Consider the following 14,988-nt stretch of genomic DNA (forward strand, 5'->3'; position numbering starts at 1 on the left):
TTTTCCGTGGTTTCCCATTTTCACACCAGGAAAATGCTGGGGCTGTACCTTAATTAAGGCCACGGCCGCTTCCTTCCCACTCCTAGCCCTCTCCTGTCCCATCGTCGCCATAAGACCTATCTGTGTCGGTGCGACGTAAAGCAATTAGCGAAAAAAAAATAGTAGTATCACTGCAAAAAATAAATGTCCACGGAACGAAGTTTTATAAGAGAAACAAAAAGCTAGGCAAGTGATCATGAAGTAGTAAAAGTGAGTTGTTCTACGTCATGTAACTACGGAAAATTAAATAACTTTGGAATAGGATTTTATGAAAATCGGAAAAACACGTTTGTTATAATACAATTTCATGAGCACAATGTAGTAACATGATATTTACAATTACATTGAATTATTTAAATGATGAATATTGAGGGAAACTATTGGTTTTACAAAAGATATTGCATATAGTCGTGACAACAGCAGACTACTGAATATGAAAAATCACACTTTTTTACTTTCGACAGATTACAGTTGCCTCGAGGGTGACGCGTGCGGTGGCAAAGTGTCGAACGCTTGGTCAGTCCAGAAATCCCTCATAGGCAATTGTAAAATGTCAAATATGCTCGCCTCCAACAATGGTAAAGTATGGAATGTGACATTCATTATTTTGATTTGGGTGCTGGCTGAACTCCGTGCATCATCAGAACACACTACTGGACCACCTGGTGACGAGGAAGACTTTAATAGTAGTTCGTAGAAAGGTGTACAGTTTATTCAGTTCAAAGTACGGGCCTCCATTCCATAAGATGTGTCCTATCATTCTATCCCTTCTTTTGGTCAAATTTCCCCAAATCGTTCTCTCACAAATTCGATTCAATATGTCTTCATTGGTGATTCCATCTGCCCATCTCACTCCCATCATTCTTCTGTAACACCACATTTTAATAGCGTCTGTTCTTTCTGAGCTAGTTATTGTCCATGTTTCACTTCCATACAACATTATCTTCAACAATATCTTTCTAATTTCTCTATCTATGTTCGAAGTGACCAAATTTCTTTTTTTATGTAAGGCCTTCCTTGCTTGTCCTAATCTGCATGTTTATGTCCTCTTACTTCTGTCATAATTATTTATTCTGCTACCCAAGTAGCAATATTTGCCTACTTCCTTTAAGACTCCATTTCCTAATCTTATATTTCGTTCGACTGCATTTCATTACTTTTGTTTTGAGTGTATTTATTTTCATCTTATACACTTTCTTCAAGACTGTGTCCATACCAGTCAAAAATTTTTCCAGACCTTCTACAGACTCTGATAAATTAACAATTTCATCGTCAAATCTTAGAATTTTCATTTTCTCTCCTGCGTACTGTATATACGTAAAATTCACTGATTTTTCCTTCTATTAGGCCTAGTTTAAAATTTTCAGATGTTGAAACTTTCCTCACATCTCGGCGTATTTAAGATAATGTATTTTGTAATTTGAAACCTTTATAATTTTCATTAAAATTTGTATTATTTATAAATAAGTGATTTGTAAATCTGATCATTATTTTCGAAATCATTCGTAAATCCAATTCATAATTCAAAGATTTCAAACTTTCATAACAATTTAACGAACCTGTCTACTGTATGTAGATGTATACCTTTTTCGTATCCAGTATTCGGGAGATAGTAGGTTCGAACCCCACTGTCGGCAGCCCTGAAAATGGTTTTCCGCGGTTTCCCATTTTCACACCAGGCAAATGCTGGGGCTGTACCTTAATTGAGGCCACGGCCGTTTCCTTCCCACTCCTAGCCCTTCCGTGTCCCATCGTCGCCGTAAGACCTATCTGTGTCGGTGCGACGTAAAACAACTAGCAAAAAGATATACCTTTTCCATGTTTCTAGAAAGTACAGTTTCACAGGTTGGACATGATAGCCTTTAGGTACAAACAGTCCGGTTTGAATCTCAGGCCAATTAACTTTGTGAGGTCAATGATGAGAATGTACGATCCGACCATCGCATTCTACCGCCGAGATTGTGGACTTCTGAATAGACCTGCTAAACGGAACAAGGCGGAGCAGTTCCTAAGGCCTTTGAGAACATATGTGCCTGATTAAATTTTCCTGAATCACTGACAAAGAGTGTGTTTTTATCAGCCTTCAAATGTTTTCATTTGGTAGTATCAACGAGACACCATTTGTACAGCTACACATAAACTGTACTGGTATACTTAAATCATTTCGCGCTACCTCCTTATGGGAAAAGTTTTCGTTTTAGCATGGAATACATTGTACATGCATGGGTGTTATTAAACACTAAAAACTGTATTTTAGCTTATGTGCTCTAAATTAAATACTTAATATTATTTCAATGTTTTGTACTTTTGACTTAATTACTGATTAATGAATATTGGTGTTGAATTGTAACCACTGTTGCGACTCCATTTACATAGCATTAACTCAACACAGTGTTTTGCATATTCGATCATTTACTTCCAACTGTTGTGAAAATAACGTGTGCTACTGCAAATGGGAACGATCGAAAATGAATTCTGTTAATTAACGATACACATTTAACAAAATGTATTGAGATTATATGAAATGATGTTCAAAAGCACAGCACTGTTGTGGTGTAATAATAATAATAATAATAATAATAATAATAATAATAATAATAATAATAATCGTATGTCCTCAGCTACCGTGCGTAAGAATTCTAATTTGACGCCATCTGGCTGCTTGCTCGTCAACTTCGACCTTCCGTTTTCCTCTAGGCCCACGAGATGGCATCTAAGGCAGATTTTGAATTAATTTTGTCGAATAAACACCAAATGTCTCACCAGAGATACTTTACATGCGTACATCGTACCACATGGAGTACGAATGGATATTTTTTCCGAGCTTCGAAAGTCCGACTACCTCTGCCGGATTTGAACCCGTTATCTTGGGATCCGTAGGTCGATACACTACCATTGATCCACAGGGGTATAATAATAATTGCTGAATACGCTGATCTTAGGGTCACATTAAAAGACATTTTGCACTTCCTGAACATTTTTCAGATGACATTTTTCAGATTCGATACACCAATCAGGCGGAAGGCCTGCATATTACGAGGTGTCGAACCTTCTCGGCCGTTTTTCTTGGTTTTCTAGACCGGGGCCGCTATCTCACCTTTGAATAGCTCCGCAATGTAATCACGTAAGAAGAGTGGACATCGAACCAAACCTCAGATCGAGGTAAAAATAATTCGTGATCTGACCGAGAATTGAACCCGGGGTCTCCGAGTAAGTGGTAGGCACGCTACTTCTACACCGCGGGGCATGTCAGATCCGATAGTCTGCAGTTTTCATTACTATAGTTTAGACAGAAACGTGTGTAAAATGACAGCTTTTCATGTTTAGCACAGAGATGTTGCTTCAATCACCATACAACAACAGTCCAGTGCTGCTGAAAGCGAATAACGCCTAATTTTCAGAATATTCAACGTAAGAATGCAACGAAATTCCATTATATTCAACGCAACAAAATATGTCCGCGGATATAACACGGTTTGTCCAGTCATTTCGGCGCACAAAGTACGATTTGAAGCGACAGCCACTTTTCACTACTTGATATATAACATGAAAGAGCGGATGAAATACGATTTGCGACGATACTCTTCAAATACGCCTACTTATATTGTATATCTTACCCGTACAACACACGAGGAACCCATCACACTTCGAAGTCGGGTAGGTATAGTGCTACGGACTTTCGTACCTTTGTCATAGAAGTGGAAAAAATGATATGGCGTATGGCTCTAAGTGCCGGGAGTGTCCGAGGACAAGTTCGGCTCGCCAGATGCAGGTCTTTTGATTTGACTCCCGTAGGTGACCTGCGCGTCGTGATGAGGATGAAATGGTGATGAAGACGACATATACACCCAGCCCCCGTGCCAGCGAAATTAACCAATTAAGGTTAAAATTCCCGACCTTGCCGGGAATCGAACCCGGAACCCCTGTGACCAAACGCCAACACGCTAACCATTTAGCCATGGAACCGGAACATAGAAGTGGAGATTAGGCAGCATACATATTTAACATAAAATTCTGCTATCTGCCACAGGAGACGTTGTGAATACCTTCAAAAATTATACACAAAGTAGGATTCGAAGAATTGTTTTAAAAAGCCAGGACCTTGATTATTCAACATAATAACGACGCACACCTGACTTGCAGGAAGCGCGCTACTAATGGGCGTCACTTTCAACTGGACATTTAATTTCCTTTTCTTATCTCGGATTTATGTTTTATAGAGTTCATTTCGGCTCTTCTACGACAAATCACTTCACACAACCTATCAACTTGATCGATTATCGGTACACTTGTTATAAGGTAAGGTAAGGGTTATTCTGCCCGAAGGCAGGTCCGAACCTCCGCAGAGGTGTTTCTGAGCCGGAGTTTACGTGCGGTAGGGTGGCCAGTTCCTTTCCGCTTCTCCATTCCCTTACCCCCCACGAACAGCGCGTGGCAACCCATCCAATTCCTGACCACGCCCAATGTTGCTTAACTTCGGAGATCTCACGGGATCCGGTGTTTCAACACGGCTACGGCCGTTGGCACTTGTTATAACAGCATGCCATAAACAGCATGTTTGCGGAATGGTCCTTTCATTGCAATGCATGTAGCCGTTTTCCCTGTGCACGTTTGGTTCGTCTTACGTTGCTCGGGTGTAGGTAGCAAGCAGAGCAGTATCGACCTTACAGACAAACAAGTGTTAGATGGGCTGGGTGCCTTCATGAAAATTAGGGGCTGATGGACCGCTCCCTATACCAAGTGATTCAGCCGCACCTTCCAATGTAGTTTTATGCAACCCGCAATATTATTTCCAACCTGCAAACATCTGCCCTGCTGGTATGTTCAGAAAACACAGCCGGATATCCTGGTATTTACCGCCTCATCATGATAGGACGTCGTCATATTATACTCTTATTAAACACTGGAAGGCATGCGTGAGCCTTCTAGATCATATGAATCTGACACGCCGACGAAACACTAAATTGATGTTTTTTTTTTTTTTTTTGATAGGGGCTTTACGTCGCACCGACACAGATAAATTGATGTTGTGACCGCGGTAAACCGAATGCATGCTATAAGCAGCACAGGGTGTCACACGGAGCTATAACGCAGTAGGTAAAGGCAAGTTGCTTTACGTCGCACTGACACAGATAGGTCTTATGGCGACGATGGGACAGGAAAGGGCTAGGAGTGGAAAGGAAGCGGCCGTGGTCGTAATTAAGGTACAGCCCCAGCATTTGCCTTGTGTGAAAATGGGAAACCACGGAAAACTATCTTCAGGGCTGCCGACATTGGGGTTCGAACCTACTATCTCCCGAATACTGGGTACTGGCCGTTCTTAAGCGACTGCTGCTATCGAGCTCGGTACAGTAGGTAAAAGCTCGGCGGAGAGGGCATAAGGGGGAGGTGGGAGGTTTGAGTCTGGGGCGAAGATTCCATATCTTTGAAATATTCGTTTAATACGTACCGCACGTAACGTAAGTTCAATACCCGCATTCATGCAAATTGTGTGTGAATGAATGTGTTTGTGGCCGTAAGAAACAGTTAACAGTTAACAGACGGGACACATACTGACCGGAATAATAGGACCGCAACCGCCTTGACAATGTTTTATTGCAGCAAATGCTCGATGTGATGACCGTTTTGGTTTATGCACATTCGGGCCCGGTGTCTAACAGTTCGTCTTGCGCGCTGAGGTATTGCAGGTGTAATTTCTCGGCAGTTGTCCTTGATGAGTTTCCGGAGCTGTTTTATTTTCGGCGCCTTAGTGTCAAATGACGTTCTTCAAATGCCCCCACAAGGAGAAGTCTGACGGTGTTAAATCCGGTGATCTGGTGGGCCAAGAAACAGGGCCTCCTCTTCCTATCTATTTCCCTAGCAGTTCCTTGTTCATATGGTTACGAACGGGTAAAGTCGAATGCGGCGGAGTTCCATCCTGTTGCAACCACATAGTCAAACGATCGACTAAGGGCACATACTCCAGCAGGCATCAGTGGAAGCTCCTGACGCAGAAAATGCAGGTAGCGAGGGCCCGTCCAATGGCCCTCAAAGAAATAAGGTCCAATCAGGCGATCCACACATTCACTCCCCATCTTATTTGATGGGCCGCCTGTAGCACCCAGTGAGAATTGTCCGGACTCCAATAGTGCATGTTGTGGCGACTGACGTTCCCAATATTGTGGAAGCGCGATTCGTCCGAGAATAAGATGTACGATACGAATTCTTCATCATTGTCCAGCCTGCCTAACGGCCACCGATAGAACTCCATTCGAGCTTCGAAATCCCGCCCATGGAGGTCTTGGTGTAGCTGAAGATGGCATGGGTGAAATTTATGTTCATGTAGTATTCGCAAGACGAACGGCTGGCTGGTGTTCACCTGTCGTGCAATCGCCCTTTTACTGATGTGTGGATTATTACGATTCACCTCCAGAACGGCCCAATCTGTTTCACACGATGTACAGTACTTGGCCTATCGCGGACTGGTGCCTGGTTGGAAATCACGCCTGTTGTCCTCAGGCGTCTTTCAACACGGCGGACTTTCGTAGCAGCCGGGTGTCGCCTGTCGGGACACCGTTCCTGGTACAGACGTAGTGCCTCGCACGCGTTTTGTATTCCTTCCCCATAAATGAGGAGCATATTAATGTATTCCACTGTGGAAAACCTGCCGAATGACAGCAGAGATTACAGTACATTCAGGTCCTAACCAGCGGAGTATGCGCAGGGCACAAGATGGATAACAGCGTCATGATTTCGTAGCGTCATATTTTGCTAGCCGACGATATAACCTGTCGGTAGGGTTCAGAATAGTGTGCAAGATGTGCTCACTGGACATTGGTACCATACAGTACGCCTGCAGGGGAATAGCCACCTTATAACCATGTCGCACGTTAGTTGGGTTGCATGAAACTACATTGGAACGGGCGGCTGAATCACACGGTATACATATGACAATAACTTTCCTATACACAGAGTAGAAATGCATGTTATACACGAACATAATTATTTACAACACGGGCACTCATGCCCTAGGTCAGATTCAACAAACATCTTAGGGCGATCATAGTTACATAACCAACACCTGTCCGCCTGAGCTACGACGGCCAGGTTTAGGCCTGCTGAAGATTCCCCGCAGATAAAATGTGGATATACGTGTGTCCAACCCCTGATCTATTAAATCAGGATTTCTAGCACTGTTCCCCCAACTACCTTTTGTACCTTGATTATGCTTGTTGTTTAAAGGGGCCTAACGTCTAGATCATCGACCCCTTGTACCTTGTGCAACCTGGTGAGTAACGTTAACACAACGTGCAAAAACGATCTATGAACGCTTTCTTCTTCTCTTCTTCTTAACCTTCTTACCCTCCAGGGTTGGCTTTTCCCTCAGACTCAGCGACTGATCCCACCAATGCCGTCTCAAGGGCAGTGTCCTGGAGCGTGAGACATTGGGTCGGGGGATACAACTGGGGAGGATGACCAGTAACTCGCCCAGACGGCCTCACCTACTATGCTGAACAGGGGCCTTGGTGAGGGATGTGATGATTGGAAGGGATAGACAAGGAAGAGGAAAGGAAGCGGCCGTGACCTTAAGTTAGGTACCATCCCGGCATTTGCCTGGAAGAGAAGTGGGAAACCACGGAAAACCACTTCCAGGGTGGCTGAGGTGGGAATCGAATCCACCTCTACTCAGTTGACCTCCCGAGGCTGAGTGAACCCCGTTCCAGCTCTCGTACCACTTTTCAAATTTCGTGGCAGAACCGGGAATCGAACCCGGGCCTCCGGGGGTGGCAGCTAATCACACTAACCACTACACCAGAGCGGCGGACTATGAACGCTTTATTTATTTATTTATTTTTTTACTTGAGCCGTTACCATGCTGGAGCAGTACATATGTTTTCACAATAAATCTCCTTCTTCTCCTTCTTCTCTTTCACCGCTTTTCACACTCCCTGGTGGGGTCACGTGTGCGAATTGTCTCCCAATGAGGACTTGGCACTGTTTTACGGCCAGATGTCCTTACTGATGTCAATCTTATGTCAAGGGATAATTCAGTATTGCGTGTTTCTATGGTGATTGGTAGTGTGGTGTATTGTGAGTGAATAGAGAGGTGTATATTAAGATAAACGCAAACACCCTGTCTCCGATTCAGAGGAATTAACCACACTCTGCTTAAGACCCCGATCTGCCCGGAAATCAAAACCAGGCCCTCTGAAATGAAGACCATGACGTTGACCATCCACCCAATGAAACGGACGTTTTATCAATACAGTACACATGACAAAAAATAGTTACATGTCCAGTCGTCTTAAACCCTTTAAGAGCCTTTGTTTGAAGGATGCAGGCTTTATGCATCGCTTGGTAGGACATGTAGCCTTCAGATGTATTATAACAATAATTTCCAGATTTTACAAATGTTGTATGTATTCATCTGTACGTTAAGTGTTATAGTTCTCAATGTCTTTGTTCATACTAAATGCTATATTCAAAAGTAGAAGTCATTTGATTTGATTTATTATTATTGCTAGTTTAAAAAAAGTAGCTGAAATTGTGATTTCAGTTTTGGAGTTGAAGCACGTAACGTCTCATGTGGTGCAGAAGTTCTCTGTAAACTGACGTTCTTGTAGCATTTTGATATCTAAACTCAGACCTTGTGTTCTTCAGACACTGCAGGACGACCTGACAGGAGCCGTCTTTCATCCGCTGGATGACAACCTCCTCATCACGCACGGAAAGGGCCACCTGACCTTCTGGACGCGCCGGAAGGATGGCTTCTTTGAGCGTACAGACATCATCAAACCTGTAAGTACATAGTAACTTACATGTTGGAGATATACCGAAAGTTGTAATAAGGTAGGAAACGCAGACTTCGCCACCGTAAGAAAAAAAGAAAAGGAAAACAATCTCGATGCCTTAGAGAACCTATACAATTTCGGCAGGAGATACGGTAACCTCTTATTATTAAAAAAAATTAAAAACCAGTAAAATCTTGTAACTGACCACGTTAGAATGCGTTCTCTGAACTAGACATCTACGTATATGATTATGAATCGAAATATCGTTTACTAATAATAGCATAATAATGAAATATTTGTTTATAGAAAAGGCAGCATTAAATATGAGAGCTACCGTACAAAAATGTGGTTATAGTACGCATAGACACATTTAGCACCTATTGAAAAATGACAAATATGAAAAGCACAAAAGAAGACAGAAAAGTTCTACTCCAAATACTCTCACCTAATATCAAGAGGAAATTTTGGCACATACATTTGGCCTAAACTCATGAAATTAAATAAATAACTAACATCAATATGAAAATTAGAAGAAAAATGTTTGAATATACACAAGAAACATAAGTTATCTCCATTTGATATCAAAATGAAGCATTGTTTACAACACTCTGGACACATGAAAGCTCCTTTGCCGTTTTTTGTTAGTCCCACACATTCTTCGTTGACTTGGATTCGCAGAAACTGTATATCGCATGTCCAGAACCGACAACCGAATACTTTCTGGCAAATGAAGCAACACCAACTCTGTGTTGAATAAACAGCTATAGGATCAGAAATGGATGTTTTTGAAGATGCAGTGGTAAATGTTCACAAGTTCACCATGAGACAAGCTGTAGTGGCGAACTTACGAACTGTAGCAGCATTTCACAACACAAATAGAAGTTGGACGTCTTAAATAATGTAATGTTTAAGGCAGCCAGTCGTATTTATAAGTTATTAGATTAATTGAAGTCTTTATTTCATTGGAACAAGACTATCAATGATAGATATGTTTTCACATTTTAATAAATACTAACACTTGTACCCGTTCTTCGCACGAGAATTCGAAGGTTTGTTGTATACCGTCTTTTGATAAACCTAATGTTAAGGGAGGTATTTGAGAATAACTTCTATAAATACAAACTCCATGTGATCTCTATCACATCGTATACACCCAATAACAAAATCCTGAGTGAGTAGAATCCATATACGTAGTTCGGTTGAAATAAGTCCAGCAGTTTTCCACTTTTAGGAATGTACAAGCAGATAAATCACCAGACAGGCACCAAAGGGAAAAGTTCTACCTCATGTTACCTCGGTGTTCAGATACATTAGGTAGGGGTAATTTTAAAGTCGAGAGAAATATGATGCATCCTCTGATTTTCTCCTGTTATGTATCCTCCTAATAACTGTACGTCTCCGAGGGTGTCCGTCACTGGCTACAGAGTATGAAGCCCGTATAAAATAGTAATTTTCTCCGTCATTTGAAGGGTAAGCGAAATTATGTACATAACAACAATTATTTAAAATGAGAAGGCGTTTCACATATAGTCTACAATTATTATCTACTTTTTTTAGATTTTGCTTTACGTCGCACCGACACAGATAGGTCTTACGGCGACGATGGAATTGGCCAAGGCCTAAGAGTGGGAAGGAAACGGCCGTGGCCTATATTAAGGTAAGCCCCATCATTTGCCTGGTGTAAAAATGGGAAACCACGGAAAACCATCTTCAGGGCTCCCGACAGTGGGGTTGGAACCCACTATCTCCCGAATATTGGATACTGGCCGCACTTAGGCGACTGCAGCTATCGAGCTCGGTAATACAAAAATGAAGTAGCATCTTTTTAGAAATAATAATAATTCAGGTAGCTCTGTCCGACTCATTGGCTAAATGGTCAGCATTGAGGCCTTCGGTTCAGAGGGGCCCCGGTTCGATTCCCGGCCGGGTCCGGGATTTTAATCGTGTTTGATTTCTTCGGGCTCGCGGACTGGGGATTTGTGCTTGTTCCAACACTTTCCTCTTCATATTCAGACAACATACCACACTACCAACCACCACAGAAACACGCAATAGTGATTACATCCTTCTATATAAGGTTGGCGTCAGGAAGGGCATCCGGCCGTAAAACAGGGCCAAATCCACATGTGCGACACAGTTCGCATCCGCGATCCTTCAGCTGTGGGAAAAGAGGCAGTAGCCTATTAGTAGTAGAAGAGGAAGAATTCAGGTAGCTGTAATTTTATTTATCATTATTTAAAGTTATATTTTTGAATGTCTCAAAAACCGCCAGTCCTGGCGGAGATTTAGGTGCAAGATTCAAATAAACAAGTCCACAAACCTCACGAATCCGGTGCAGTATTTCTTCCCAGGCTCTCTAATGTCCACACAAAGTAGCAGCACAAACCTAATGTGGGAACAGTGCCAGCCAATAGCCCACTATCGGAAAAGATTTAGGGGGAACTATTATCTGCGCACTTTTTAGCGATAGATTTACACCCTAGTGCTAAATCGGTCGACTTCGGTTATCTTCGAGATTCGTATTGGCAACCTTTGAGACACAAACTAAGAATCGCTAATGATCGCTGTGCGACATCTGGCGTACACTTTACGTACTAGTACTGTTGTTTACATAGCAAAGCCAAGCTATAGAATTCATGCTAGGAACAAGTTTCGCATCGAGGAATGTTATATAGTATTATTTTGTGTGTGTGTGTGTGTGTGTGTGTGTGTGTGTGTGTGTGTGTGTGTGTGTGTGTGTGTGTGTGTGTGTGTGTGTGTGTGTGTGTGTGTGTGTGTGTGTGTGTGTGTGTGTGTGTGTGGCACAGTTGTCGGCGTAAGAAGTTAAAGGTTTAGAAAATTCATATCGATCGATCGTATTATCGATTCCATTCAATTGGCAGTATTACCGGAAGTGACAGTGCTCCCTCCTTACTCCTCAACCAAGTACAAAAATCTATCACTAAATAGTGCGCGTACAATGTATCACCCTATGATCCTCCGTGGCGCAGGCGGTAGTGCGCCGGCCTCTCGCCGCTGGGTTCCTAGGTTCAAATCCCGGTCACTTAATGCAAGATTTGTGCCGGACAAAGCGCAGGCGGAATATGATTTTCCCTGTCACGTTTCATTCCAGCAGCACTCTCCGGTATAATTTTATTTCATCTGTCAGTCATTAATAATTGCCCCAGAGGAGTGCGACAAGCTTCCGCAGCCGGCACAATTCATATTTTCGCCTTTTCCATTCCATTCCGGTCGTATGAAACAGTCTGTGGATATTTTTCATATCAGCCTGTAACTACGATAGCGTTTTAAAGTATTTCAGTATGTTATAACAGTGAGTGAAGATGCTACTTAGGTAGCAAATCAGAATTGGGACAAGGGTTATTTCATGCAGAAACCATACAGAAGAATAAGAAGACGACTTGATGTTTCTATGAGCACATCCGAAGGATATATTTTGAGCACGCTCTTTCGAAGCTTGTAATAACTGTATTGGTTTACGTCCCATTAACTCTATTTGTATGGTGTTCCGAGACGCCGAGTTGCCGGAATTTTGTCCCATAAGAATTATTTTACTTTCCAGTAAATCTACTGACATTAGGCTTACGGATTTGAGCACCTTGAAATACCACCGGACTGAGTCGGTATCGAACCTGGCAAGTCGCATGCTAGTGTTAGCCATTTCCAACTATTGGTACAGTTCAGAGTCCGCTTTCAAATCGATAGGTTCCAACCGGGAACACTCTTGACCCATGAATTTTCCTTAGGATACGTTTTTCGCCTTTCTCCAGATCGTCCATGGTGCCTTTCCTGTTCATTAGTAAGGTCTCCACAGCATGTAAGAATTGAATTCTGACAACAGTCTTGTAATGACATATTTTGAAGTTCTTCGAAATGCACCTCTTGTTGTAACGGTTTTGCGACGGTTAGTATGCGGCGTTCAGTTTGGCACGTCTGTCTAAGATGGAGGTTCCGTCTCTAGCATTGGGGTGAACCCATTCGCCAAGATACCGAAATCGATTGACTTTTCCAATCTTTCCATAGATGGTCGTCAAAGAAAGAGGTTTTCCCGGGGTGCTTACCTTCGAAGTACTTGCTCTTTTCGTATGATATTTGTAGCCCTGTCTCGTGTAAGGATTGAAGAGCAACTGCAGCGGGGTCATAATGTTTCAAATGACAAATGAATCTCGCACGTTGCAGTGTATTACGGATTTCTGCTTTCGAGTCTTTGTAAAACACATCACAATAGTCGAATATTGGAAGAACCACGGTTCCGTTTAAGCTAGTTTTTCTGTAGACTGAAACGAAAGATCAATTTGAAGTTGTTTAATGTGTGTAACGTGGCAAAAAGCTCACCAATTCACAGATAATGTCTACGATGACTGAGAAAGGTGCTGGCTAAGATTTATTTCGAGGTTATTTCACGCTGTGGCAATAATTCACTATTTGGTAATACGCCACTGGCAATCGGAATTGGAACACTACGAGACATAAGATCAGATAGAGCCACATGTTGTACAGTTACATTTCGGCTCGAGTGGTGGAACAAACAGAATTTAATTCTTCGTAGAGACTATGGACAGCAATAGCTGACTGTTAACAGATGACGCCATGAACAGTTATGTTTGCTTATACTTGTCCTATCAATTTTGCTCGTCCCCTAGTCTGGTATCACCCTTTAAACCTGAGATCCCCTTGAACCTCGGTAAGGACGCGAACAGTCAGCTACTATACCCTTCCATCCAGATCTCCGTCCATTTTTGCTATTGGAACGTATTGTTTATTAACTTCACTTCTATGTTTGTAAAGAAGGAATATAATACACTCTTAATTACGCAGTAAAGTGGTACACATAAGGTATTTCATGTAGTCGTGGTGGTGACAATTACAATTTTCTATGTAGTAGGCCCAGATACATGAGGAATGGAAAGAGATAGTTGAGCATTAGACTAGGTTGTAAATATACTGTATATAAAAAATATTAAGAGGGTTTCCAAAGGCAAGTGTATTACCCTCTCATATATAATTGTACAAGTTGATATCATTATACGTTAACTAAGGCTAATAGCAATAATAATAATTTAGTGGTATTGTGTCCCACTAACTTCTTTTACCCTTTTCAGGGACGCCAAAGCACCGGAAATATTCCACCATACTTTTTAAAGTGCTGGCTAACCTAGCGACATGAAACTGGAATACTCGACTACCTTCATAATAATTTTATAAATGGTTTCCCCACAGTTTCTGGAGACGCCGAGGTGCTGCTGGAGTTATTTTACGTGCCGGTGAATTGATCTACACGACGTTGGGGAAGGCCTACTTGAGCTAGAATAGAACCTACCAACTTGTGCTCAGAAAGCCGCCAGCATTCTTCCGTCTGAGTCACTCAGCCCGGCTTGAACACTTTCAAATACCACCGGACTGAGCCGGGATCAAATACGCCAACCCATGGTCATCATTGTACCGTCCAGGAGGCTGCAGTTCGAATCTCATTCTCAGTATAAAATGCGAAGTCACTTTTCTGTGGGTCGTATTCCATGTAAAACTAGAGGTCTCCTGTCTATGATCATGTTGTATTTTCGGTTTTTTCATTTTTTTTTTGCTGTTCCGTCTGAGCCGCTCAGGTCGGCTACTGAAGAGAGGAAACCGAGAGATTAAGAGCAACGTACACATGAGACAGAAACAAGACACCCCTAGAGAAATAAGGTTATAGATCAGTAGGCTAAGCTTGATAAATCAAGAATAATGACAATTAAGAAGATATTTAGTAAAATGTATGACATGCGAGGGCATTTACTGGTTCACGAGTCTCAAGCGGTTCATGACATTCATCCAGTCAGCGAGGTCAGTGTTCATTCGGCTTTCGTATAGTACACCTGAATGACTGTCAGTGGCAGAAAGTGACGCTTTTCCAGTTGGAAAGTCGTCATGGCACATTCAGAGCGAATGAAAACAGTGTCTAACACTGTAGACGTATTCAAATATTTATCACTTGCTAAGCACATGAAATTAAGATTATTTGCAGTTTAAATGTTGTCTATGATTGCTTTAAATGTATTATTTCTGTACGAAGAGATAAACAACAGTTTTATGCTTCGCATCAATCAGACCTGCAACAAAACCTTGGTTTTCCAAATGGAACTGAGACAGAGGATGCATGACATCTATCATACGTAGATGACTAAATCATGGAAGCTTT

At 42.1% G+C, this 14,988-nt stretch overlaps 1 protein-coding gene across 1 annotated transcript in view; it reads left to right on the forward strand.

Moving 5' to 3' along the window:
- The window catches only part of DCX-EMAP (Doublecortin-domain-containing echinoderm-microtubule-associated protein), a 403,415-nt gene that overhangs the window by 304,538 nt on the left and 83,889 nt on the right, over positions 1–14,988 (forward strand). The window contains exon 10 of the mRNA XM_067140171.2: positions 8,680–8,817. Within this exon, the coding sequence (XP_066996272.2) occupies positions 8,680–8,817 (138 nt within the window). The remainder of the gene's footprint in view (positions 1–8,679; positions 8,818–14,988) is intronic.

The sequence above is a fragment of the Anabrus simplex genome, chromosome 2 (assembly GCF_040414725.1).
Source record: "Anabrus simplex isolate iqAnaSimp1 chromosome 2, ASM4041472v1, whole genome shotgun sequence".
In the NCBI taxonomy this organism is placed as follows: domain Eukaryota; kingdom Metazoa; phylum Arthropoda; class Insecta; order Orthoptera; family Tettigoniidae; genus Anabrus; species Anabrus simplex.